The following is a 27,169-nucleotide window of genomic DNA, read 5'->3' as shown; positions in this document are numbered from 1 at the left end:
CTTTTCACTGATAAGAGTGTTGATCACTAATATTTAGTAAAACCACATTTAAGGTCTCTGAACAGCACTGCTGAAATGGAGTGTTACAGCAGTTTAAAATGGTAATTTAAAATGTTTATGCCTTTTTGTCCAGATCTTTTTATTTAAATTGTGGTCTGTTATTAAAGTTCTAATACTTTATAAATCTATAGGTGAAAATATAATTATTCACATTTGTATGGCTTTGTCTGTTTTTTTTTTGTTTTTTTTAGTTACGCTATTATTAGTTTTTATAGTGCTAACACAGCTTACATCTATCTATAGGCCAAGTCACTACAGAATTATCACATCCTAAAATGAGATTATAGTGAACATTAGGACCAAAGCTATGTATTCAAGAAAGACAGAATATCTTTTAGATACTGACAACAAAAACCCGAGCGTTGAAGCTGTTTGGATACATGCAGTCACATTGGTAAAAAAAAATGGTCTCTCCCAGAAGAGGTCCCAGTTGTCAATGAAGCCAATGTTTCAGCTTTCACAGAAGGTTGTCATCCATAATTTTAGGGCCAAGAGTCAACTTTCATCTGATCTATGCATATGCATTTAGTTCCTTACAAGAGACATTCAAAGTGCAAGTTTCTCTTCCTTCATCTCCAACTCATATGAGGTTTCCATTACTGGCTAACATAAAATAGGAAGAACTGGGATATTAACAGAAACATACCATTTCTAAAGTTACTAAGCCTGGAGTATCCAGTCAGCTAGCAAATGAACACTCAAACGTTTCTGCACATGTCCTGTGTAGAAAAACGACTTTCTCCATTTTTAAATTTAAAATCATAGCATTAAGTCAGTCGTTAAATGTAGGAGGCACAGAGCTGCTCCATCTCAGCACTGTTTTCTTTCTTGAAAGCTCGTACATGTTCAACTAAATCTAAGTCTCCCAGCTATCCCACTATATTTAGCTAAAACACTTTATTCAATAGTTTCATTATTTTTGATCAATATCTGACAAAATGTCAGCATTTCCATAACGTGTAATAAATCACCTGAACGTATATGACCTATGGAATTGAAGCACCTTTCATCTCATAAAGTCTCTTGGGCTTGTAATACACTCTATGCAATATAAATATACTGATTAAAAAATTATGGAAACACTTAATCATCACAGTCTTAACACCAAGTCAATTAATCATCAGGCATATAAATCTGTCCAGTTAGGAAGCATAAGTGATTGTGAATCAACTTCACCTGCTTTGGTGCAAATGAAAGTGACAACAGGTGTACCAGAGAGGCAACAGCAAGACAACCCCAAAAAGAGAATGGTTTTGCATGTGGTGGCCATAGACAATTGGTCTCCCCTTATCCTTCCTGGCTGATTCTTTTCTTGTTTTGTGTTTTGCTAGTGTCCTTGTCACTATTGGTAGCATGAAACGGTACCTGCGGTTGATTCATGTTGGACAGGTAGTTCAGCTGTTCCAGGATGGCACATCCATACATGCTGTTGCAAGGAGGTTTGCAGTGTCTTCCAGCACTTCTGAAGAGCATGGAGGAGATACCAGGAGACAGACTGTTACATGAGGAGAGCTGGACATGGCCGTAAAGAGGCATCAGCCCAGCAGCATGACAGGTATCTGCTCATTTGTATGAGGAGAAACAGGTGGAGCACAGCCAGAGCCCTACAAAATGAACTCCAGCTCTAGTATGAATGTTTCTGACTATCAGAAACAGATTCCTTGAGGGTAGCATGAGGGCCTCACGTCCTCTAGTGGGACCTGTGTTCATAGCCTATCACCATGCAGCTCGATTGGCATTCGCCAAAGAATACACAATTGGGAGTTCCGCCATTGGCACCCCATTCTCTTCACAGAAGAGCGCAGGTTCACACTGAGTACATATAACAGACGTGAAAGAGTCTGGAGATGCCGTTCTAAACCTTATACAGTTTGCAGTATCAACCAGCATGACCAGTTTGGTGGTGGGTCAGTGATGGTCTGGGGAGACATACCTTGGAGAGTCGCACAGACCTCAATGTGCTAAGGCTATGGTACCCTGAATGCTGTTAGGTACCGGGATGAAATCCTTAGTGTTATTGTCAGACCTTACGCTGATGCAGTGGGCCCTGGATTCCTCCTGGTGCAGGACAATCCCCGGCCTCCTGTGGCCAGAGTATGTAGGCGGTTCCTGGATTGTGAAGGCATTGATGCCATTAACTGGCCTGCGTGTTCCCCAGACCTGAATTCAATTGAGATTCTCTGGGACATGTATTAACGAATCTGATGCCGCCGAGTAGTGCCACAGACTGGCCAGGTGCTCCTTGATGCCATGATCCAGGACTGGGAGGAGAACCCCAGGACACCATCCGCTATACTCATCAGGAGCATGCCTATATGTTGTCAGGAATGTATACAAGCCCGTGGGGTCCACACACACTACTGTCACATTATAAGTTGCTGTGCTAAAATTCACGCAAGTTGGATCAGGCTGTGATTTCAGTTTTTGACTTTGATTTTCGGTGTGATGTTTAATCCAACCCTCAGTGGGTTAATGATTTTGTTTTCCATTGACCATTGTTAACATTATTTTGTTCTCATTGAATTACACAATATTACTCAGTAAAGATTTTCCACTTGAATATTCTGTTCATCGAGATCCAATGTATGACATTAGTGTTTCCTTAATTTTTTTGTGCAGTGTAGTTGGGTTTGTTTTTGTGAAGCCCCAAATGAAACTGATGTTACATTTTCTAAAATGCCCCTCTGTTGATCCATTTCACCCAGCTCTGCTTCTCATTTCTGTCAGGTTTATAGTTGGTGTCTGCTCAGAAACAAATTCAATGAACAAACATAACTCCTCAATATATACCCATTGCTGTTTGAAAATTGTCCTGGAGGTCTAACAAACATAATATTTCTTGGCACATTTTAGCTGGATTATGCTAGAATTGTGTGTTGCAGGTGTAAATATCTATAGAACATTGTATTGGAAAAGGTATACTCTTGTTGTAAATCTTGCAAAGATTTTCGAGTACTATTGCTACAGATTTTATGAACTCTGTATCTCCATGTACCTAGCACACCCACCAATTTCTGGTAACAGCTTGTTGTCCCAAGTGGTGTCAATCCTGTGACTCCTTGCAGTTGATGTACTTTAAAAAGTAGGAAATTATACTTGGATTTATGAAATTTACCAGCTTCCAGAATATATGTAAAATTTTCATAATAGAGTTTTTTGGATTCACACACTGCCACTGCCATCCTACCAGATCCTTGGATGGAGCGCCTGAAATGTATACCCAAGGATTCAGCAGAGCCAGCCCCCCAGAATTTTTTCCCCTCTCAACCCTTTCTACTTTAAATCTAGAATTACCGTTTTTTAAAATCAAATCCTGGAAAAGACTGTTAATCTTATCAAATAATTAGCTGTGTTGCCTGCCGGGAATTTTCTTAAGCCTGAATTATAGTGCCATCGGTATATAATCTGTATACAGTTTTTTTATAACAAACGTCTAATATAATTGGCAGGCTGTTTGGTGTAGTGTAGTTCACTTCTCCTGACTATGCTCCATTTGGTAAAAAAAAAAAAAGAAAAATGTAACCAACTGTATCATAAATGTTGTAAGATGACTTGGATGAAGTTGTCAAACAAATAATAAGTACTAATAGTATTATTAGGTCACTGGAGCTGTTTACACTTAAACATGCTTTATACAAATAAGTTGAACATTCCTGTATTAGATAAACTCCTGCTTTTCCTAGTGACTTAGTCTTTTTTGATGGTCATTACAAAACACAATTTTACTGGAAAGTGTATTCTTTTGAGTAAAATGGAATCAGTAGGAATAATATAAAATTTAGGTTTATATTACTTTTAGATAGCTATGATTTTCATTTGTTTACCAGAAATTCTGGGCGATACCGATAACCGGTGTATTTTTGTTCACCATTGGCAATACCGATAACCAATTGCAACATTTTTTTTCTTTATTTACTTCAGGTTTAAATGTTTTAGTTATGATGAAAATGTGTTGTGCATTGTCAAAGAAACATCAACAGCATGTGCAACAGAGATTAACACTTTTTTTTATTAACTTGCTGATTTTTACACTCTTCTTTGCTATAGACCTTAGCAGTCAGTACTTTATTTGGTGGGAATAAGGCAAGATATGGCCCATCTCTATGGCAAAAATACCCTAAGGTCATCTACAAAAATCTGCTTAACATACACATTCTGGGTAATTTAAGCATATCTATGCCACATGCAATTACATAACATGGCATTTCATATATAGAGCATCCAGAAAGTATTCACAGCGCATCACTTTTTCCACCTTTTGTTATGTTACGCCTTATTCCAAAATGGATTAAATTCATTTTTTTCCTCAGAATTCTACACACAACACCCCATAATGACAACGTGAAAAAAGTTTACTTGAGGTTTTTGCAAATTTATTAAAAATAAAAAAACTGAGAAATCACATGTACATAAGTATTCACAGCCTTTGCTCAATACTTTGTCGATGCACCTTTGGCAGCAATTACAGCCTCAAGTCTTGTTGAATATGATGCCACAAGCTTGGCACACCTATCCTTGGCCAGTTCCGCCCATTCCTCTTTGCAGCACCTCTCAAGCTCCATCAGGTTGGATGGGAAGCGTCGGTGCACAGCCATTTTAAGATCTCTCCGGAGATGTTCAATCGGATTCAAGTCTGGGCTGTGGCTGGGCCACTCAAGGACATTCACAGAGTTGTCCTGAAGCCACTCCTTTGATATCTTGGCTGTGTGCTTAGGGTCGTTGTCCTGCTGAAAGATGAACTATCGCCCCAGTCTGAGGTCAAGAGTGCTCTGGAGCAGGTTTTCATCCAGGATGTCTCTGTACATTGCTGCAGTCATCTTTCCCTTTATCCTGACTAGTCTCCCAGTTCCTGCCGCTGAAAAACATCCCCACAGCATGATGCTGCCACCACCATGCTTCACTGTAGGGATGGTGCCAGGTTTCCTCCAAACGTGACGCCTGGCATTCACACCAAATAGTTCAATCTTTGTCTCATCAGACCAGAGAATTTTCTTTCTCATGGTCTGAGAGTCCTTCAGATGCCTTTTGGCAAACTCCAGGCGGACTGCCATGTGCCTTTTACTAAGGAGTGGCTTCCGTCTGGCCACTCTATCATACAGGTCTAATTGGTGGATTGCTGCAGAGATGGTTGTCCTTCTGGAAGGTTCTCCTCTCTCCTTGAGTAAGGCCCTTCTCCCCCGATCGCTCAGTTTAGATGGCCGGCCAGCTCTAGGAAGAGTCCTGGTGGTTTCGAACTTCTTCCACTTACAGATGATGGAGGCCACTGTGCTCATTGGGACTTTCAAAGCAGCAGAAATTTTTCTGTAACCTTCCCCAGAAATGTGCCTCAAGACAATCCTGTCTCTGAGGTCTACAGACAATTCCTTTGACTTCATGCTTGGTTTGTGCTCTGACATGAACTGTCAACTGTGGGACCTTATATAGACAGATGTGTGCCTTTCCAAATCATGTCCAATCAATTGGATTTACCACAGGTGGACTCCAATGAAGCTGCAGAAACATCTCAAGGATGATCAGGGGAAACAGGATGCACCTGAGCTCAATTTCGAGCTTCACGGCAAAGGCTGTGAATACTTATGTACGTGTACTTTCTCAATTTTTTTTATTTTTAATAAATTTGCAAAAACCTCAAGTAAACTTTTTTCTTGTTGTCATTATGTGGTGTTGTGTGTAGAATTCTGAGGAAGAAAATGAATTTAATCCATTTTGGAATAAGGCTATAACATAACAAAATGTGGAAAAAGTGATGCGCTGTGAATACTTTCCGGATGCACTGTAAAAACAAAAAATGAATGCATATTATTTGTGCCATAATCTGACATAAATTAAGTAAAACTAAAGTGAAAGGTAGAATGAGGCCAGTGACCCTGGGCTTAGATTGGCTTCTTTAGAAGCACAAATGGTAGGTTCTTCTAAACAATTCTTTTTGTTTAGAAAAACCTACCATTTGTGCTTTTAAAGAAGCCAACCTAAGCCCAGGATTTCTGCCTTTTCACCAGAAAGCTCCATTTGCTATATGGAACTTTATGGGTGTAACAGAACAAGATACAGAGGACAGAAAGATATGGAAAAAGATGATCCGCTGTGGCAACCCCAAATGGCAGCAGCCGAAAGAAGAAGAACATAAAGTTAAAAAAAAGGTGTCTGTCTACACAGATCCTAGTGCAGTTTCTCTTTTGGTTGTTGCATCTCCTTCATGAGCTGATATCTTGACATCTCAAAATGGTTCTTATGCCTGTTTTTTGGTATCTTGGTAAAAAAAATCAATCTTTGTACCGTGGTTCAAGGACAGTAGATAAATAGTATACTGGCTCAGAGATTGTGCCACTGTATCGTGTTGTGACAGCTTCTGAAAATATGTTTTTCATTGTCTGAACTCCGGAATCTTGCTAAGCAGACATTTAAGCACTTCAACAGACAGAATCACATCCGCAATTGTAGATGAATGCACACCTATGTCTTTAGAAAGTTGCTCAAATGGTACAAGAAGAGTAATCATGTTTTCCACAAGTCCCCATTGATGCACCATGAGAGAAACAGGAAGCTATTCAGCACCATACGCAGCAAGAATTCTCTTCTGTTTAACCAGACTTTTCTGCATGTAATACATGCTGTTCCAACAAGTCAGGATGTCTTGCTGAAACATTCTTGTTGGGGTACCTAGGTCTGTTTGTATTTCTCTCAGCCGCTAAATGGTGAGCAGTGAGTGCTTCAAATAAGGAACTATTCATCTCCCAATGGCAATACAGTCGGAGATGCTTCTCTGGCTCAATATGCTTTCACTTACAGCAAGCTGCAAAGTGTGAGCCATGCAACCTAAACTTTTAATACCACATTCTTCCACAGCTTTTGCCATATCGCGAGTGTTGTCAAGAAACACAACGTACACGTTACTTTTTTAAATGTTCCACTTCGCTAGCATGGAATTGAAAGCTTATGCGATGAAAGTTGCAGAATGAGAACCAGAGAACTCATCAGCATGCAACACAACTATTTTTGCCTCAAAAGATTTGTCAATCCAATGTGCCGTTAGGCTCAACCTTCTTATGCAGCTGACCTCTTAGCTCCATATGTTTGTAGTGAAGCTAATGTTGGTGACATTGTTTCTTAAAAGCTCAGGGATATGTGTAGCAATCACTTCATATAATGCAAGCAGTGGGACATCTGCAAAGGATTGCCAGCTTGGAAGAATATACAGAGTTTCTAAATCATGCAGTAACCAACAAAATCCCTCATCCTCAGCTAGGGAAAAGGGTTGGTCCTCAAGTGCAGTCATTTCCATTATTTTAGTAGTAATGGCTTTAGCTCTGGTGCTGTCTTGAGGAAATATCTTCATGTTTTCAAGGGTTTGCTGTATGAAGCTGCCACTATTGTGCCAGGTAGCATCTGATATATTACCTAATTTTGTTTTGGTAGCATCAGCTGCTAGAAATTCCATGTATAATTCAATTTGGTGGTTCTTCAGAGAGGTAATTAAATATGTGATATTGAATGATTTCATTCTATAGCCTCCTTTCATTATCTCATTAGAGTAGATAGCATCTCTGCATACATAGCATATGACCATACAGCTGACATACTGCTTTACTAATGATAATTGTCCAGTGAATGAACAACACACTGGTAGCACTCCTGTCAGCAAAACTAGGAAATCCCTTGGTTGTTTTTTTTGTGAGCACTAGGGGGTGTGCTTGAATGCATGTTTTTCTGCAGCTAATGTCTGCCTTACTGGACAATGGAAAAAAATGTTTAAAATTATTTAGTGAACTGACAAGATTGGCAAGCCTGAATTGTAGCGGTCAACAGTATTGGGTTAAAATTTACACATCTGGCCGATGTCGTCATTTTTAATGAACATCGGCCGATAACAATATCATTCTCAATATATCATGCACCTCTATTTATGTTGTTTGTTCACTCATGTATTTTTCCAGATAGTCTACAGGTAGTCTCCAGATACAAATGTATGTGTAAATATTTTTGTGAGCAGAGGGGTGGGGTGTCCCCATTCAAAGTAATCAGATGAGCATATAAATGTAATCATTTTGGACAGCAGAGTGGGGGTCCACTTTCAAAGTCTGTAGATGTGAATGTATATTTCAATTGAGTAGCTTGTTGGGGACTCGTTAAGTATAAACTGACAGTGAAAGTCCAGGGGTGAGTCTGGGATTTGCAGGAATCAGTGTGTTAGCACCCCTCTTTGACTTTTATGTTTGGATGTACATGTATGTAAAATTTTTGTGAGGGGGAAGAGATGATTTGGGTTTTGCACATGGTCACATAATGGTTTAACATTGATCAGTTGTTATATTGTATATGATGGACAAAAAGATTAGGCGCTTGTCATTTATCATATATATAATTGAGAAAAAGTTCAGGGATTGGGTGCAATAGATCAGGGGCTTTAAGCCTGTGAAGCCGATACCCTACCTTCTGACGCCACTGCTTCGGTCCTGGCTTATCTTGGATGGGAGCACACCACTTCAGCCTCTGCTTCTGTCTCCCTTACAGGAACTATATAGCATTGTTGCCAACCATTTTGCTTTGTATATTCCTTTACCTTTGCAAAAATTCTATTTCCATTTCCATTTCAGACCTTACTATACACACCAAATGTGATCAAGCATCTTTTTTCCTGTCTAAGACACCACTCCTTTTTCACTTGTCCATCCACCCTGTTGATTAGTGGTGCTTTATGGTCCGTCAATGACTTCTACTCTGCCCTTTATTTGCATTGCACACACAGTAAAACCATTGATACATGAGTATTTCTACATAGAGATGAAACAAAAATTGAACTTTTTGGCATTAAACCCGCAAAGTGGGTTTGGTGTAAAAAGAAGGATGGCTATAATGAAAAGAACTGTGTCCCAACTGTGAAATATGGTGGAGGTTTTGTGATGTTGTGGGGCTATTTTTTCTCCTATTTATTTCTTGATGAGAGCTTTGTTTTTCTTTGAATGAACTTGTTTCAATTAAAAGTCGTATGTTTCTCAATTTTTCAGTGCAAGAAGATGGTTCTTCAGCAAACAGTGATTTTTTTAACCCTTCTTACTAATTTTTACAAGGGGTGCCAATAATAATGGAGGACACTTTATATTTTTTTTTCTTTTTAGTTAGAGACAAGCTTTTATGTTTTTGAAAAAAAAGTTACCTTTTGATGCCTTGAAAAATAAGAATAAACAGTTTAATATAAAGATTTTTTAATTAACTCCTTAATATTCATTCCAAAGACTAAATACTATAATGACCAGAATGACCAGCTAATTAAATTATTAGCCCAAGAAATTGTGTTAGTATAGACTTTAATTAAATTTCCAGAACGTGCACAAGAGTTTTGCCACTGACCCTCTATAAGTCTCTGCACGTCACTGCTTTCTGGATAGCACAAAGCATGTTCCTTAGCATGATATAAATAAAAATAGACAAATAAAAAATGTACTGACAAATAAAAAGACAAGGGTCAGCTAATATTCTTTTTTCTACAGGTTAAATTCCGAAGTAACAAAATTTTCAGAATAACAAATTATTTTATTTGGCTCGGACAAACATTCATAGAATATCATTTTAAACAAATCTCGTTTTAACGAAATGTAAATCTCAGTATAACGTTTTTTCAACCAAAATTGGCCTCTGAAGATTAATATGATACAAAAAATACTTAATGCAGCTCCTATATCAGGTTAATGTAGCTTGTTTCAATCAGGTCTTTGAATGCCTATCAGATAGCCTTGGTGTCACAATCACTCCTGAAAGTTTAAAAGCTGTATTTGGTGCACTCCTAGAGGGGCTTACTGTGGAGAGGGACAAACACATCATAATTGCCTTTATTTCACTACTAGCACGTAGATGGGTCTTGATCAATTGGAAGACTCCCACCCCAGTACCTTTAAGTCAGTGGGTAACTGATGTCCTATACTATCTGAAATTGGAAAAAAAAGTAATTCTCACTCAAAGGATCTGTTCAAAACTTTTTAAAAATATGGCAGGATCTAATCAATAACATTTCAGAATAAGCTTCTATATTGGGGAAAAGGACACCCTTTCTTTCCTGATGCTTTCAAAGGTATGCTTTGTTGGCTGGCTCTCCTCTCTTTCTTTTGGGTTGGGGTTGAATTTATTATTTGCTTTAAATTAAAATCATTAAAAAAATTACCTTCCCCCTTATTTAGCGTTCATCTGACTAAATCCAGAATGTCCTGTCTTAGAGATTCTTTGAATTTTACATTATTGAAATAGCATTTACTTATATTATCCTTTTGCAAATGTTTACTGAGGGTGGTGCAGTGGTAGCACTGCTGCCTCGCAGTTAGGAGACCCGGGTTCGCTTCCCGGGTCCTCCCTGCATGGAGTTTGCATGTTCTCCCCGTGTCTGCGTGGGTTTCCTCCAGGCGCTCCAGTTTCCTTCCACAGTCCAAAGACATGCAGGTTAGGTGGATTGGTGATTCTAAATTGGCCCTAGTGTGTGCTTGGCGTGTGGGTGTGTTTGTGTGTGTCCTGCGGTGGGTTGGCACCCTGCCCGGGACTGGTTCCTGCCTTGTGCCCTGTGTTGGCTGGGATTGGCTCCAGCAGACCCCCGTGACCCTGTGTTCGGATTCAGCGGGTTGGAAAATGGATGGATGGATGGAAATGTTTACTGATGTAGTGATGTAACCCCTCATAAACTATAGTGTATATATTAATTTTGTTTATGCCTATCTTAGGGTATTTGGTTTGCCTAAAGACATTTGAAGCTAGTGCTGCTTTTCTGTTTGTTCTTATATTTTCCATTATGCATAGACTACTTATAATGGTTTTACATAATGGAAAATAAGTGATTATCAAATATTGTTTAAAATCACTAGATCTGAAGCTGTAAATAGCGCAGTCAAACTAAACATAAACCGTAACTGTCCACAATATGTTTTTTTATTTGGTGAGACGTGGAGATTGATGGAGACAGAGAGAGAGATGCAGTACACTATTATAATTTTTCAATTGAAAGAAAATAAAGGTCCTGGGCAGTCTTGATAATTGTGGTCAAATGTTTTGTTTCTTGCTCTGATTTTCATGAAAGCATCTAAAGTCCACAGACTGTGTGTTTGCTTTTCTGCACACCATGGGTTGCATACACATTATCTCCTGTGTACCAAGAAAACATCCTTCTATTTTTGGAGGTGTAGCTTAGGCCCCCTTGCTGATTTTACCTTGGATGTTTAAGCACATGGCTTTGCCACTCCAAAACTGCAAGATAGGCATTGGTGATTTCAAGCAAAGGTATTCAATTGCAATCAAGATTAAGAAACAAACAAACTTTAATGATTCAGTTGATTTCATTCAGTTTTAACATCATTTTAACTCCAGCAACCGCTGACACTCCAAATTGCTCATTTAAAAAAATGACTGGTAACAGCAGCAAAGAAAGTCATAAGAGCAAGAGACCTCATATTAATACCATCAATAACAGCAAAAAAGAGTAGGGAAATGACAGGTAAGAGGTAAGGTAGTATTTCCAGTCTTGTCAGTCAGGTAATGTATACAATATAGAAGGCAATTACCAAGAGTACTACTACTAGATAGAAAGAAATTCTCTTAAACATCAGTGTGCTTTTTAATTCTGCCCTTTTTTTATCCTCTAATATTTAGGACACAGTTCATTACCAGCTTGTTACTCAGATTTATGTTAAGAACTATATAATCATCATACCAACGGATCTCATTTCTTTGTACTTAGTGTGCTTTGTTTTGCTATGCAAGGTATTTAATTTTAATTATATTGTACTTATTTTTATCTGAACTCTATCTACGTTAATACTGAATTTCATAGAAGAAATTTTTGCTTTAAATCTGTTTTCCAGACTTCATTTTGATGTATTTTATCAGTGATTTCTCTTTTTATGGGGGTGCTTTGTGAATAAATACTAGTCTGGATTTTACCCAATAATAAAGACATGCAATGTTTAGCATTTCTTAGTTTTTATGCAAAGTGCAAACAATATTTATATTTATGATGCCCTTTGTTAATCAAAAGTGTATTTTTATTAAAACACACGGACAGCAGTGACTCTTGCTTTTACATGCATTGGTCATTGTTTGGTATTAATGTGACATTTTTGTAAAATTTATTTATGTACATTTTCCATTAAGAGCCTTGGTGTTTTTCAGAAGGATATTTTCGAGGCAGATGTTAACTTTGATACCGAAAATCAAGGGATGTACAAGTACATGTTCTCTAAACACCTTTTCAAGTTGCTGGACTGCCTTCTTGAGTCACATTCCTTCGCAAAAGCATTCAACTCTAATAATGAACAGAGAACAGCACTGTGGAGAGCAGGTATGAGGAGCATATTATATTCATAAGTGGTATGATACTTGCAACTTCATTTTTTTTAGGTTTCATGGCATTCCACAGATATCAGTTATACAATTTTGTGTATTTGTGAATTTATCAACACACAGATTCCCTCTTCCACCCTGTATTATTATTATTTTGTCCCAGGCAATTCACAACATTTGAAATACAATTAGTTACATTTCTTTTGTTTTTCCAGTTGGAGCACAGGCAGGTACAGTTATTTGCTCTTGGTTACACAATGTCAGTAAGTGAGGTTTGAATGCACAACCTCTGTGTTTGAAATAAAAAGTCTCTATGTAAGAAGTTAATAAACTAAGTGTAGAAGAAAAATGTTTAAGAATTAACATTTATGTATCCAAGAAAGACTAATCCAGTCTGTAGAATAAATGGGATGATTATTCAGCAGCTTAGTTGATTTTAAACAGTAAAACACCCATTTTGGAATGAAGAGTGGAACCGCAAGTAAATCTGACAACAAAATAAAATTGTGTGTCCAGTTACGTTTGAGTTGAAGGCAAAGTCCCAAATATGTTACCAATGAAGGCTGCTACTGTGCTTCACACAGGGTGGGTTGCAGTCCTGGACCCTTTATTCTGAGCATGCAGAGATGAGCACAATAGGCAGTTCAAAGTCTATCAGTCCATATGTAGACAAGTTTGAAAGTGCTTTTTTTCTCAGCATTGGTTTCAGTAGAATAAAGGCAGGTTGGCTTTGTAAAAATTATGATTTTGAGATCACTCCTTTTTTTTAAGGCAATGTGCCTTTAGTAAATAAATAAGATAGTTCATGCAAAATGAGCATTGCATGGAGCAAAGTTTCCAATTAAGTAATTAATATATTGGTTTATGAATACTGTCTTATGAATTATGTGCTGAATGTACAATACAGTATATGTTTGCATATAAATGTGCTATATATTTCAGTAATTCTGAGGTATATGTATATGCTTGTATATAATTATAAATTGCTGCCAAATGCAAGTAACTTAATATTGCTATTGAATAGTTCCTTGTTTTAAGTGTTTCAAGTATGACCTTCCCAAACTAATACCTTTACATTTTTTTTAATGTGAATAATTCTGTTAATATTTAATAATGCCATGCACACATTCAGAACCATCATGTTCTTCAGTTTTAAATAAATATTATATTTTTTAAAAATTTAAATAAACTTTTAACTTTTCCTAGCTACTTATTAATGCCGGGACAGATTTAGACCCCTTTAATGACTCAGATTTGAATTAGGATAGTTTGTAACAGTAATATAGTGTTATTTATTTTATTTTATTTTTTCACAGTGATACTTGAATGACATACCAGTATTTTCTTGTATAAGTCTCTTGATTCAGTCATTTCAGAATTAAGGTATTTCTGGGAAGGGTTGAACGCATGATTTGCATTTGGGTATGATATAAACACATTTTCCATGAGTTTTAAACCACTAGATTTTTACTATAACTACAGCAGAGTATACTGCATTTCCATTGTACTGTGCAAGTTATTTAAGACTTGCTGATATGAGGTTACATTGTATGAAAAAAAACGTTTTACCTGGGTTAATTATCACTTTTGCTTTCAACAAGGCTGGTAATTGATTAAATAATTTGGTAAAGTTCTCATTTTATTTTCATTGCCTTTCTCTGTAGCAGGAGGTCTTCAGCTGTTTGACTTATATCAAGTTACATGAAGTGTGTTCGTTTTAAGAAACAGAATAATAAAATTTATTGATAAACACAAAGATTATAGAAATATGATAACTGCATGTGTATTGACATAGAAGATAGGATACAAGACAGGTGAAACAGACAAACATAAGAAAAGGTGTTTTGTTTCCTGGCTATTTATGGTTATTTTTTTGGCACAGATAAACAGGTTTACGATACCAAGTCTTTAGAAATGGTGTCTGATGATGTGTGGAGTTTTTCTCCGGGGTCATGCGGAAGACTTCCTGTGTTGGAGTGCACTCTTTCTTTTTGCTGTGTTGTTCTTTGTTCATGGTGTGCTGTGGTTCTGTCTTTCCCAGCTCACTGTTATGCTGTCAGCTGTGCCCTCTGTGACTTCATAGGGAAAAGTATTTCTCTTTCTGGCATAAGAGCCTAGGTGCTGAAGTTCCCTTCTTGAAGAGATGGCTACTTATCTCTCAGACTGGGCTTACTCACTGCCACAGACCTTGGCTTAGTGGAGTGAACCTCAACTTTCCTCAGTTTTCAGGTCATCAAGGAAATAGTGGCTCATCAGTTTTTAGATTTCAGAAGAGAGAGAAGAGATGTTTGCATTATGTTTTGAAGAAAGGTGTAATCTCTGGTGCTTGGATCAAGGTTACCTCCAGTTACAGAACTAGTATCTGCCTATAATTATTTTGTCCATCACATACAGGCAGGTTCAGTTTGTGATCACAACCTGATGTTTATTTGGTCACCTTTTTCTCTGAAGGAGGCTGTGTAAAATATCACCTCTGCATCTTGTTCTGTTACACCCATCACCTGCATGTCCTCTCTCACCACATCCATAAACCTCCTCTTAGGCCTTCCTCTTTTCCTCTTCCCTAGCAGCTCTATCCTTAGCATCCTTCTCCCAGTATACTCAGCATCTCTCCTCTGCACATTTCCAAACCAATGCAATCTTGCCTCTCTGACTTTGTCTCCCAACCGTCCAACTTGAGCTGACCCTCTAATGTACTCATTTCTAATCCTATCCAGCCTTGTCACACCCAGTGCAAATCTTAGCATCTTTATCTCTGCTATCTCCAGCTCTGTCTGTTTTGTGGTCAGTGCCACTGTCTCCAACCCATATAACATAACTGGTCTCACTACCGTCCTGTAGACCTTCCCTTTCATTCTTGCTGATACCCATCTGTCACAAATTACTCCTGACACTCTTCTCCACCCCTTCCACCCTGTCTGCACTCTCTTTTTCACCTCTCTTCCACAAACCCCATTACTCTGTACTGTTGATCCCAAGTATTTAAAATCATCCACCTTCACCAACTCTACTCCTTGCATCCTCAACATTCCACTGACCTCCCTCTCATTTGCACACATGTATTCTGTTTTGTTTCTACTAACCTTCATTCCTCTCCTCTCTAGAGCATATCTCCACCTCTCCAGGGGCCTCATGCATAACGCCTTACGTAGAATTCGCATTATAACATGACGTAAGCACAAAAGCCGAAATATGCTTACGCACAGAAAAATCCAGGTTCAGGAATCTGTGTGTTCACCAACTTCTGCGTTCTTCAGCTACATAAATCCCGATCAGCGTGGAAATAAACGCACATGCACGCGCTTGCTGTCCCTCCCCAACTCCTCCCAGAATTACGCCTCTTTGAATATGCAAATCAATATAAATAGCCCTTAAGCCCAGCGTTCTGTGAAAAGGCAATGGCAAAAGTATGAGGAAAAATAGAAGAATTTCAGCGAATACCAAATGGAGGCAGAGAAAAACATACTATTTGTTGGTTTAAACAGTTATATAAGCAACAAAAGGAAGTTGATCGAGTGACATAGCGTGTTGGAGAAACTCGAAAGCTCATGTTCACAAAGTCGCACAGAGCCCAAAATAAAAAAGTTGTCACATATCAAATTCGGCGTGAAAAGGCGAGTCATAGCCCACCGTCTGAGTGTCATATGAAAGCTTATTAGGGTACAGAGAAAAAAAAGGCACACAGTATGAAAAAAGCACCAAATGTCAACTTTAATCTCGAAATTTCCACTTTAATCACGTGGTTTATTTTGTCATTAAAGTAGAACATCATAAACTTCATCTTAAAATCATTTAATTTACTAGTTTCTCAAATCCCATCGTAACTAAAGTAGCACGTTAAATGCTTTGTTTTGTATTTGATCTTATATGTGCTCTATGTGCCTGAATCACTACATGCTCTTCCTCCGACAGGACACAGAATCCATTACATTCGTAATATTACAGCTCTCTGAGTAATTAAAATACTGAGAAGTATATGTGATATCATTTTCATGATGATATGAGTTAAAGCATGTTATTAAACATGGGAACACGGTGGCGCAGTGATTGTTCATGTCTTACAGCAAGATGCTTGCTGCGCCATGCGCGACCTTCAATGAAATGCTTTATTACAGAAGTACTGTCTTTTTCAAACGTACTAACCCCCAATTCCTGTCCTTACTTTTCTTTCTCCAAATACCCAATCGCCACACAATCAGCTCTGTAATAGACGTTAAGCCATCTGTAAGCTTAGAACGCCGATTCTTCAAAACGTTTAAGGAACATCGAAATATCTTCGTAATGTTTAATTATCCTATCCATCTATCCTTCCAGTGTCGTGCCAGCCACAGCATGAAAACAGCGCGAGGCAGGAACAAACCGTGAACGAAGCTCACGCTCGCTAGCACTGTGGCACCGTGTAGTTAAAGTTTTATCTGTATAATATAATCAACATATTTTGCGCTTCAACATATAAATACACGCTTTATAAAGTGGCTCAGGATGTGCAATATTATAACTGTATCATAAGTACAATTACCTCACGGTAACTTGCAAGTACAAACAGTTCTACAAGGAGCACTTGAGCCGCCGTCGTGGATGTGGATCTAAGAAAGGGTAACAACACAGGAACAGTAGCACTGCTTTGATGCTAGGTGCCGCCAGTCTGCAAAACCTAACGGAGAACTTGCGTACGACAGGGTATGTATGAGGTACCATGGAAAAGTGCGTGGCTTTACGCCAAGTGTAGGTTTTATACATCGCGATTTGAACGTGGAAACGTTCTTACGCAACATTTCTGTGCGTGCGCACCGTTTATACATGAGGCCCCAGGGTCTCCACAACCTGCTCCCTACTATTGCTACAGATCACAATGTCATCAGCAAACAGCATAGTCCACGGGGACTTCTGTCTAATCGCGTCTGTCAACCTGTCCATCACCATTGCAAATAAGAAAGGGCTCAGAGCCAACCCCTGATGTAATCCCATCTCCACCTTGAATGCATCCATCACTCCTACCTCAGACCTCACCACTGTCACACTTCCCTCGTACATATCCTGTGCAACACTTACGTACTTCTCTGCCACTCCCAACTTCTTCATACAATACCACAGCTCCTCTCAAGGTGCCCTGTCATATGCTTTCTCCAGGTCCACAAAGACGCAATGCAACTCCTTCTGGCCTTCTCTATACTTCTCCATCAACATCCTCAGAGCAAACATTGCATCTGTGGTTCTCTTTCTAGGCATGAAACCATACTGCTGCTCACTAATTATTACCTCACTTCTTAACCTAGCTTCCACTACTCTTTACCATAACTTAATGCTGTGGTGCATCATTTTTTCCCCCTGTAATTACTACAGTCCTGCATATCCCCCTTATTCTTAAATATCAGCACCAGTACACATCTTCTCCACTCCTCAGGCATCCTCTCACTTTCCAAGATTCCATTAAACAATCTGGTTAAAAACTCCACTGCCATCTCTCTTAAACACCTCCATGCTTCCAAAGGTATGCCATCTGGACCAACGGCCTTTCCATTTTTCATCCTCTTCATAGCTGTCCTTACTTCCTCCTTGATAATCCGTTGCACTTCCTGATTCACTATCTCCACATCATCCAACCTCTTCTCTCTCTCATTCTTTTCATTCATCAGCCTCTCAAAGTACTCTTTCCATCTGCTCAACACACTGTCCTCGCTTGTGAGTACGTTTCCATCCTTTTCGTTTATCACCCTAACCTGTTGCACATCTTTCCCAGCTCGGTCCCACTGCCTAGCCAATCGGTACAGGTCCTTTTCTTCCTCCTTAGTGTCCAGCCCCTCATATAACTCGTCATACACCTTTTCTTTAGCCTTTGCCACCTCTCTCTTCACCTTGTGCCTTATCTCCTTGTACTCTTGTCTACTTTTTGCATCTCTCTGACTATCCCACTTCTTCTTTGCCATCCTCTTCCTCTGTATACTCTCCTGTACTTCCCAATTCCACCACCAGGTTTCCTTTTCCTCCTTCCTCTGTCCAGATGTCATGCCAAGCACCCTTCTTGCCATCACCCTTACTACATCTGCTGTAGTTTCCCAACTGTCTGGTAACTCTTCACTACCAACAAGTGCGTGTCTCACCATCTCCCTAAACTCAACATTGCAGTCTTCCTTTTTCAACTTTCACCATTTTATCCTTGGCTCTGCCCTCACTCTCTTCCTCTTCTTGATCTCCAACGTCATCCTACAGACCACCATCCTTTGCTGCTTAACTACACTTTCCCCTGCCACCACTTTGCAGTCTTCAATCTCCTTCAGATTGATTCTTCTGCATAGGATGTAATCTACCTGTGTGCATCTTCCTCCATTCTTGTATGTAACCCTATGTTCCTCCCTCTTCTTAAAATACGTATTCACCACAGCCATGGCCATCCTTTTGGCAAAATCCACTATCACCTGACCTTCTTCATTCCTCTCTTTGACACCATACCTACCCATCACCTCCTCATCACCTCTGTTCCCTTCACCAACATGTCCATTGAAATCCGCTCCAATCACCACTTTCTGTCCCTTGGGTACACTGTTCATTACTTCATCCAACTCACTCCAAAAATCTTCTTTCTCCTCCATCGCACACCCAACTTTCGGGGCATATGCACTAACAACATTCATCGTCACACCTCCAATTTCCAGCTTTATAATCATTACTCTGTCTGACCCTCTTTTCACCTCCAAAACACTCTTGACATACTGTTCCTTCAGAATAATCCCTACCCCATTTCTCCTCCCATCCATACCATGGTAGAACAATTTGAATCCACCTCTGATCCACCTGGTCTTACTCCTCTTCCATTTAGTCTCTTACACAATGTGTTTACATAGATTGTTGTAGACACAGAACACACATGAAATGTATGTATTCCAAATGATGATGTATTACTTACCCAGCTCCAGGTACTTCACTCCAAGATAAAAACTGAGCACTGAGAACCTTCTTTGCGATTTCAACTGCAATGGTTGGGAGGGGAAATGGGATACTAGGCTGCTTGCTTTTTCTGCTGATCGACACATTTACAATGCAAAAGACACTGACGGAGAGGTGCCAATGGATTTAAGGTGGGCTAGGATTATGAGTTTTTTCGTAGGCTTTGGTAATTCTAGTGTTAAAGGATTGTGTCTTGTTCACATGTGGTCCCTTTTTAGTGTACAGAAAAATATATTATCAAAAATAACTTGAAATACTGCATTAATATTCAATTCTCAATTTTTGTTTTCAGATGTAAAGTAGATGTCACCAGTTAGTTTTTCTATCAAAGATATCATCAGTTTGAACTTCAGGGTTATTTTGAAGTGCAATTTGTCTTTTACAGTATCATGCACCTTTAGTTGACCACAGCTAATGATCTATGTATGTATGCAGCCACATTAAACTTAATCAAGCTTGGACCATTAATTGGGTCCTTATTAGTAAAGATGAGGTGTTGACTTGAAAAAGCATGCTTTACAGTCTTCAATGTTTGGGCTAATAGTAGGGACTATTTTCACAACCTTCGATAAACCAGTGACACAGTTGTTATTTTTCTTATGATATTCCTTTTATGCCCATCTTGTAATTTCATCAAGCAACATCTGTTTCTAGTGGAATATGCCCTCTGATTTTGAAAGGTTAACACTAGAATTACCAGAGTCTACGAAAAAACTCGTAGATCCGGCCCACCTCAAAACCATTCGCACTCTCTCCGCCAGTGTCCTTTGTCCTCTAAATGTGCTGATAAAAACAAGCTGCAAGCAGCCGGCTATTCCATCCCCCCACTGACTTAGAACGTGCATGAGCATCTCCCAGCTCATGCCTTGATTGATTATCTGAGAGTGAAGTGGAGTTTTAGAGTGGAAATAATAGATCCTTATTTGGAAGACACACATTTCATGTGTCAGGGGTGTGGAAATCAATTTTTTTTCCACTTGTCCACGGACAAGTAAACTTAGAAAATCCACTTGTCCGCCAGTTAAATGCACTTGCCCATAAACAAATAACAAGTGAAAAATAGTTTATTTTTTCTGATCTCTTTTGATACCAAAACTGCCTTCCATTTTAAAACTGAAAAAAGTTCTTTCAGGGAGTAGTATTTTGCCACCTTGCTCTAGAACATTATATAAAAGATTCCCTTATCATTTTAACTCACTAATAAACAATGCCTTCATTATAGCTACACTAGTTCTGTTTCACATTTTACAGTTACATAACAGAACATTGTCCTGATTCATTTTCTGCCTTGTTCTTCAGCTTTTGTCTTGCAACATCTTCTCCCCCAAGAATCTTTACCATCTCAGACAGCATGGGCTGAATGCTGTTCATTTCTGCTTGAACTGAACTGCATGGTTCCTGGACTGATGGTCCTGCAGAAGTGGATTGCTGATGACTTTTCAGGTTTTTATGAGTAATGTGCATGTTGCCAGATGACAGCCAGAATTCCACAGCTGGTAGTGGGTCACACTCTTCTAAAGGTTTGCCATCAACAACAATGCACATCTGGTTTTGAAGGTTTTCCTGAGTCAGGCGGGTTCTTAGAGAACTCTTTACTAAATTCATATTGGAGAATAATCTCTCACAAGAAGAAAAAATAATCGCGTCTAAGTGAAGATTTTTATAGATATTTCATAACATTTGGAAACCGTTAGAATGTTTTCTTCTTTGTTTTTAATAAACTGACAGCGTGAAACCAACTTGTTTTATATGAAAAATTCTCTAATCAAAAATGATCTATAAACAGCTCATCAAAATTGATGTTATCATGCAATAAATTTCTTAACTCCTCAATATATCACAACCTGCGCAAAATCGCAAATTTCAGGAAAGATTAACTGTCTAACAAGCTTTGTTATGTGGTGAAAACATTTGCACTGTAAGTAAAATGACCGCATTTTTATGTAGAAACAATGAATTTTATCAAGCGTCTTCTATAATACGCTACCGTGGCTGCTCGTTTGTCTGTCCAGGATTTTAAATCACCTGTAGCACGCAAACTGTTTCACCTATTGACTTGAAATTTGGTACACACATACTACGTGACGTCTACTATCCGCTTTCGGGGTGATGATTTGTATTACTCTTTTCATTTTTATTTTATTGTTGAATCAACTCAAGGCACCGCGCAGCAGGGTGGCCATGCAGCGCATGCGTATATGCGCCGACATTTGTGGCCTTTCTGTTAGTTCATGCCAGCCTGAACAGCCTTCTGTGAGCTGTGTTATTAATGATACATTTTGTCCATAAAACTGACACTTACTGAATGGTTTATGTTAATCTTATTGTTTTCTGTAAACTTTATTTTGCGAAAATACCAGACAGGTAGTGGTTTCTGAGATACTGCAACTACTGTGTATTATTACCCATAATCATAGCACAGTTAAAGTCACTTAGATTATGTGCCTTTCCCATTCTGATGTTTTATCTAACAACAGCTAAACCATGTCTGAGTGCCATATACTGAGTTACTGTCACAAGACTGGCAGTTTGTGGGGGTATACTATTTGCATTAAAAGGTACTCCATAAAGTGGCCAACAAGTGTGTACTTCCTAGGACAGTAAAACAAACATGGTTGTGTTTAGGCTTTGCTATTTTATTTTTTATGCATTTTTCTCTTCAGGTTAATTTTTGATAAACAGCCATTTTGCTTTCCATTTTAAAGTATGAAATGAGATTTCTATCTTTTGCATATCAGGATTTAAAGGAAAATCTAAACCCAATTTATTGAAGCAAGAAACCAGCAGTCTAGCTTGCTGTCTACGAGTTCTTTTTTCTATGTACTTAGATGAAAATTTAAAGGATTCCTGGAATGACATACAGTCCAGACTGATCAAGTAAGTAGGTTCAGCATTGTCATCACTTTGGAAGCCTGCATGGATGATGTTTTTCTTGTTAATGTTATTTTAGTAAGGTACATTGGCATAAAAGATTGCTATAAACTATATCTTGTATTATGAAAAAAAAAATGTTTCTATCAGACTACAAAATGGATGCAAGGATTTGTGTGTTCAGTTCAATTATGATATTCAGATTACTTTGATTGATTCACATAAAACAAGTAAATTAAATTATATTTCCTGTCTTTGTAGTGTATGCAGGGAAGCTCTTTCCTACTTTATTTCTCTGACTTCAGAAAGCCATAGAGAAGCTTGGACAAACATTCTGATGCTACTTCTTACAAAATCCTTAAAACTGAATGATTCAAAAGTGAGTGATGCTTGATATTAAGTTCTATGATAATCTGAGAATCATGTGTACAGTTTTCAATATATATACTGAAAGAATTGAATGTAAAAAATAACTTATCAAACACTTGTGATTTGAGATTCCAGCCCAGTTCAGATGACATTTGTGTTTATTAAGCCTAGATGCATGTTCTTTCCTCTTTTAAGCAATATATTCCTATGCTTTGTGCAGAAATCATGCATATAAATTTGTTTTTCACAGGTTTGTATATGTTTTAATGATGTGTGGATGTTTCTCTGTTTTTCTCTACTCAGTTCAAAATCCATGCTTCCAACTACTATCCCTACATGTGTGAAATCATGCAGTTTGACCTAATCCCAGAACTCCGTGCTATATTGAGAAAGTTTTTCCTGCGCGTCGGCCTTGTATTTCAGATATATGCTGCTGAGAACCAAAGAAAAGTTGCTGAACCTTAAAACATAATGTGTATGAGAATCTGCTCATTTTGAGGAAACTAATATATATATATATAATCAACAGAAAGCAGCACTCACAGGAAAGAGGTGGTTTAGTGCATGCTTAAAATTGTATATAATATCTTATTTTTCTTTGACCTTAAATATGTTTAAAGTTTCAAAATGGTTTGTCATCATTTAAAAGGTTTTAGCCTTTGAAAGCAATTATAACAATGTAGTAGAAATAAAAATAAGGTATTAACTTTTTTGTTTAATCTCTCATTGTAAGTCAATTATACATTTATTGCTGTTTCTATTTACATACTAAGATATGCATTTAATTTACATTCTTGTCTGTCAATATTGCTTATGATCCCACTTGCTAAAAACTGGCTTCAGGAAATGAGTGGATGAATGGATATACATACATGTATAAATAAATAGTGCATTTCATGTAGTGCAGATTTATGCTGCATATTTGTGGTTGTAAATTGGATAAATATTACGTAATCATAGTGTATTGAACATGGTAATATCTCTAATTTCATTGTGTAGTAGATTTAGAGTTTTATTTAGTCAGAGAAAGACTGTAGGTAATAAAGTGGAATTTGAAATCATCCCTCCTTGTACTCCATTGATACTTCATAATTATATTAAAATTACATATAGTTTATTGCATTTGTAATCTGTTTTCTCAAGGATTCCTTGTACTCACAAGTTTACAAAAATGCTGAATTTAGTGACGACATGTTTTATTATCAACTCAAAAACTTTAGTAGATTCCAGTAAAATCTAATTAGCCCTGATTGTTACAGACATCTGCAGATCAGGTGGTGAAATCATAATTTGTGATCTATTAAAACTTAACCTGAAGAATCTTCACAGTTGCAGTTTATCCATTTGAGTATGAAGTAGCTTGATGGTGGTTAGAAAAACTACTTCTAGTATTCCAGTGACCCATTAGTCTTCTCCATTTTGCATTGCCGACAGGGATCAAATGACAGCATCTAATGGTAACATTATCTTATCAAACATAACATTAACATTATCTAACACACATAACATTATATAACAGTAACCTATCAAACAGTAACATTCCCAATTTTAGCTTCTGTTTTCTTCTCTTGAAGTTGTTTGACTAGCTGAGGAAGATGTTGCCTACATTTGTGTCTTAACAATGCGCTAATCAGGTTCTATGGGCCATCTTCATACTATTTTCTACCTTTATTTTGAAAAAGAGATGGGATTTATTAACTTTATTAACTATTAATGTATTAACTTTGCAAAATATTTTCTGTATATAAACATGACTGGTATTAACTCAGAAAAATAAGTTTACTTTTAGTTATGCACATACTAAAAGAATAACCAAAATGCCAATTTTCAGTATTAGCTAATGTCATATGTATGATAAAGAGCCACATTAAAAAAAGGTTTGGGGCAGCCCCCCATATATTGTTCCTGGCTGCAATGGATACTCTTTTGGTACAGAATTGTACAGGTTCGAGTCCACAACTGAACTGCCTTGTTGGCACAAAGATGGCAGCTTTAAAGGAAAGCGGAGGAAGTGATGTCATCCCTGGGATTGGAATCAGAAGTGATCTCATTGGGTCAGAGACTGGAAGTATCATCATCAGTAGGGCCGGAACCGGGAATGACGTCATCAGTGGGGTTTGGGACCAGAAGTGATGTTATCAGTGGGCCCGGAACTGGAAGTGATGTCATTAGGGCCTGGCAGGATTTCCCATAAACGGTCTGCAGAAAAGTGAGAAAAAGAGTTACCTCACTCTGCCACCCCTTGTTTTGGCATGGAATTACTCTCATTCAAATCCTTTAGCTGCCTTCCATGCACATGTGTGTGACAGTAAATAAACCAAAGTTATGAATGCTAAGTGCATTCAGAAGGTTGAGCAGTAAGTTCGTGTTAAACTACTTGAGAAGAATGGTCTAAGCAGTGAGAGTATGTGTAGAATTTCTAACTCCTCACTGGGACACATTACAAGCACTCTTTTTTCTGTAACTGTGTTACCTTTGTACTTTACTTTCTGTAACTGTGTGAATTTCCCATTGGGATTAATAAAGTATCTATCTATCTATCTATCTATCTATCTATCTATCTATCTATCTATCTATCTATCTATCTATCTATCTATCTACTTTGACTGTGGAACCAAACTGTGAATATATTTTTCAAAAAACATTTGCCCACTCTGTCTGCACATTGAATACCCATGTTTAGATTTACAAGCTATTTGTCACATTTATTAATAGTATTGAAATTAATATTTTAAAAGCATTCGCTTGTACTGTTTTTCTCCATACAATTTTCAATAAAAGTATGTAATATAAATATGGAAAAAATAATGGAAAAACTTGTAATTTGCAATATGTAATTCTGGTAATAAATTAATGATATTACGCTTTTGCTTGATATTCTTTGTTTACTTATGGAAAAGGAATGTAAGAACCATTTGATGGATTTTTTTTCATTGCATGTCATGCTAATCAGAGTTCTTTGTTTATGATCTTATTACAGTCTGAATATTTTAGAGCAAAAAGCATTACACTGGACAAGGGATTATTATTATTATTATAGTAAACAGAAAAGGGTCACAGTCCCTTAGATGCCACCACCTCTGCAGTTATGAGTCTGACTTCTGTAATGAAGAACACAAAATAAAGAGTTTCTTCATTGAAAGAGGATACCCTTCTCATATTGTGGACAAGGCTGTCATTCATGCCAGGAGTAGACCTTATTCACTCTAAGAGGAACTCCAATAATGAAACCACATCCCACCCCAACATTCTGTCTCTCCCACAGGTTATTATTAAAAATTTCCACATTTCATAGATGGATCCTGCTGTGTCACTTGTAAATATGTCACCAGCAGTACCCTAGTAGCAGTCCCTCTGATAAATTCAGTATTACACAATGGGGCTCTCACATGGTTAATAACCAACTAATTTTTAAATTTCTCACATCATCTTCTCTAGTGGAAGCAATTTCATGCCACATCTTTTCCTAACTTCTCCTTCCCTGCTTTTTCCTTGAAGTTGCACACCTGATGAAGGCTATATGCCCGGAATGTTTTGTCTGTTACCTTTTTTTCTTATGAGTTTGGAAATAACATTTAATCTTTTTTCTGCCTTTAATATGCAATTAGCATGCAAGTAAGAATTTCACAGTACTTTCTACATATGAGAGTAGTGACTCTGCAACAGGGTTTCTGAAATGTTTTAATCTGAAAATCCAAATAAGAAAATCAGTACCAAACTAGAATCCAAAATAAGGATTACTACCATAATGACCGAAGAGCCATACATAGACAAATAACAGGAAATGTTTTTCATTTTCATTCAAGCATATTTTTCACAAAAGAAAAGTGAAAAGCAAACATTGTTAATAAAAAAATCCTATTGAAAGAAAATAACATTCTATACAATCAAGTCGAACTTATACAACAAAGAAAATAACATTATATACCAAGTCAAACTTAACAGAACAGAATTCAGTCCCCACCAGAGAGAATGGGCATGGGCAAAAATTTAAAAACAATGAAGAAGGGAGAATGTCATTTTCCCCAATATACAGTCATATGAAAAAGTTTGGGAACCCCTCTCAGCCTGCATAATAATTTACTCTACTTTCAATAAAAAAGATAACAGTGGAATGTCTTTCATTTCCTAGGAACATCAGGGTACTGGGGTGTTTTCTGAACAAAAATATTTAGTGAAGCAGTATTTAGTTGTATGAAGTTGTATGAACAAAGATTGTTCAGTATCATGATTTAGGGGGAAGGCTACAAAAAGCTATCTCAGAGGTTTAAACTGTCAGTTTCAACTGTAAGGAATGTAATCAGGAAATGGAAGGCCACAGGCACAGTTGCTGTTAAACCCAGGTCTGGCAGGCCAAGAAAAATACAGGAGCGGCATATGCCCAGGATTATGAGAATGGTTACAGACAACGCACAGATCACCCTCCAAAGACCTGCAAGAACATCTTGCTGCAGATGGTGTATCTGTACATCGTTCTACAATTCAGCACAATATGCACAAAGAATATCTGTAGGGCAGGGTGATGAGAAAGAAGCCCTTTCTGCACTCACGCCACAAACAGAGTTGCTTGTTGTATGCAAATGCTCATTTTGACAAGCCAGATTCATTT

At 37.8% G+C, this 27,169-nt stretch overlaps 1 protein-coding gene across 1 annotated transcript in view; it reads left to right on the top strand.

Moving 5' to 3' along the window:
• The window catches only part of LOC114658435 (brefeldin A-inhibited guanine nucleotide-exchange protein 2-like), a 923,594-nt gene extending 899,973 nt beyond the window's left edge, over positions 1 to 23,621 (top strand). Inside the window, exons 35-38 of the mRNA XM_051932465.1 lie at positions 12,205 to 12,373; positions 22,059 to 22,197; positions 22,453 to 22,570; positions 22,864 to 23,621. Of these exons, the coding sequence (XP_051788425.1) occupies positions 12,205 to 12,373; positions 22,059 to 22,197; positions 22,453 to 22,570; positions 22,864 to 23,025 (588 nt within the window). The 3' untranslated portion in view covers positions 23,026 to 23,621. The remainder of the gene's footprint in view (positions 1 to 12,204; positions 12,374 to 22,058; positions 22,198 to 22,452; positions 22,571 to 22,863) is intronic.
• The last annotated feature ends 3,548 nt before the right edge of the window (positions 23,622 to 27,169 follow it).

The sequence above is a fragment of the Erpetoichthys calabaricus genome, chromosome 10 (assembly GCF_900747795.2).
Source record: "Erpetoichthys calabaricus chromosome 10, fErpCal1.3, whole genome shotgun sequence".
Taxonomy (NCBI): Eukaryota; Metazoa; Chordata; class Cladistia; order Polypteriformes; family Polypteridae; genus Erpetoichthys; species Erpetoichthys calabaricus.
Note: the sequence above shows the minus strand (reverse complement) of the source record. Positions and strands in the feature narration are given on the sequence as shown.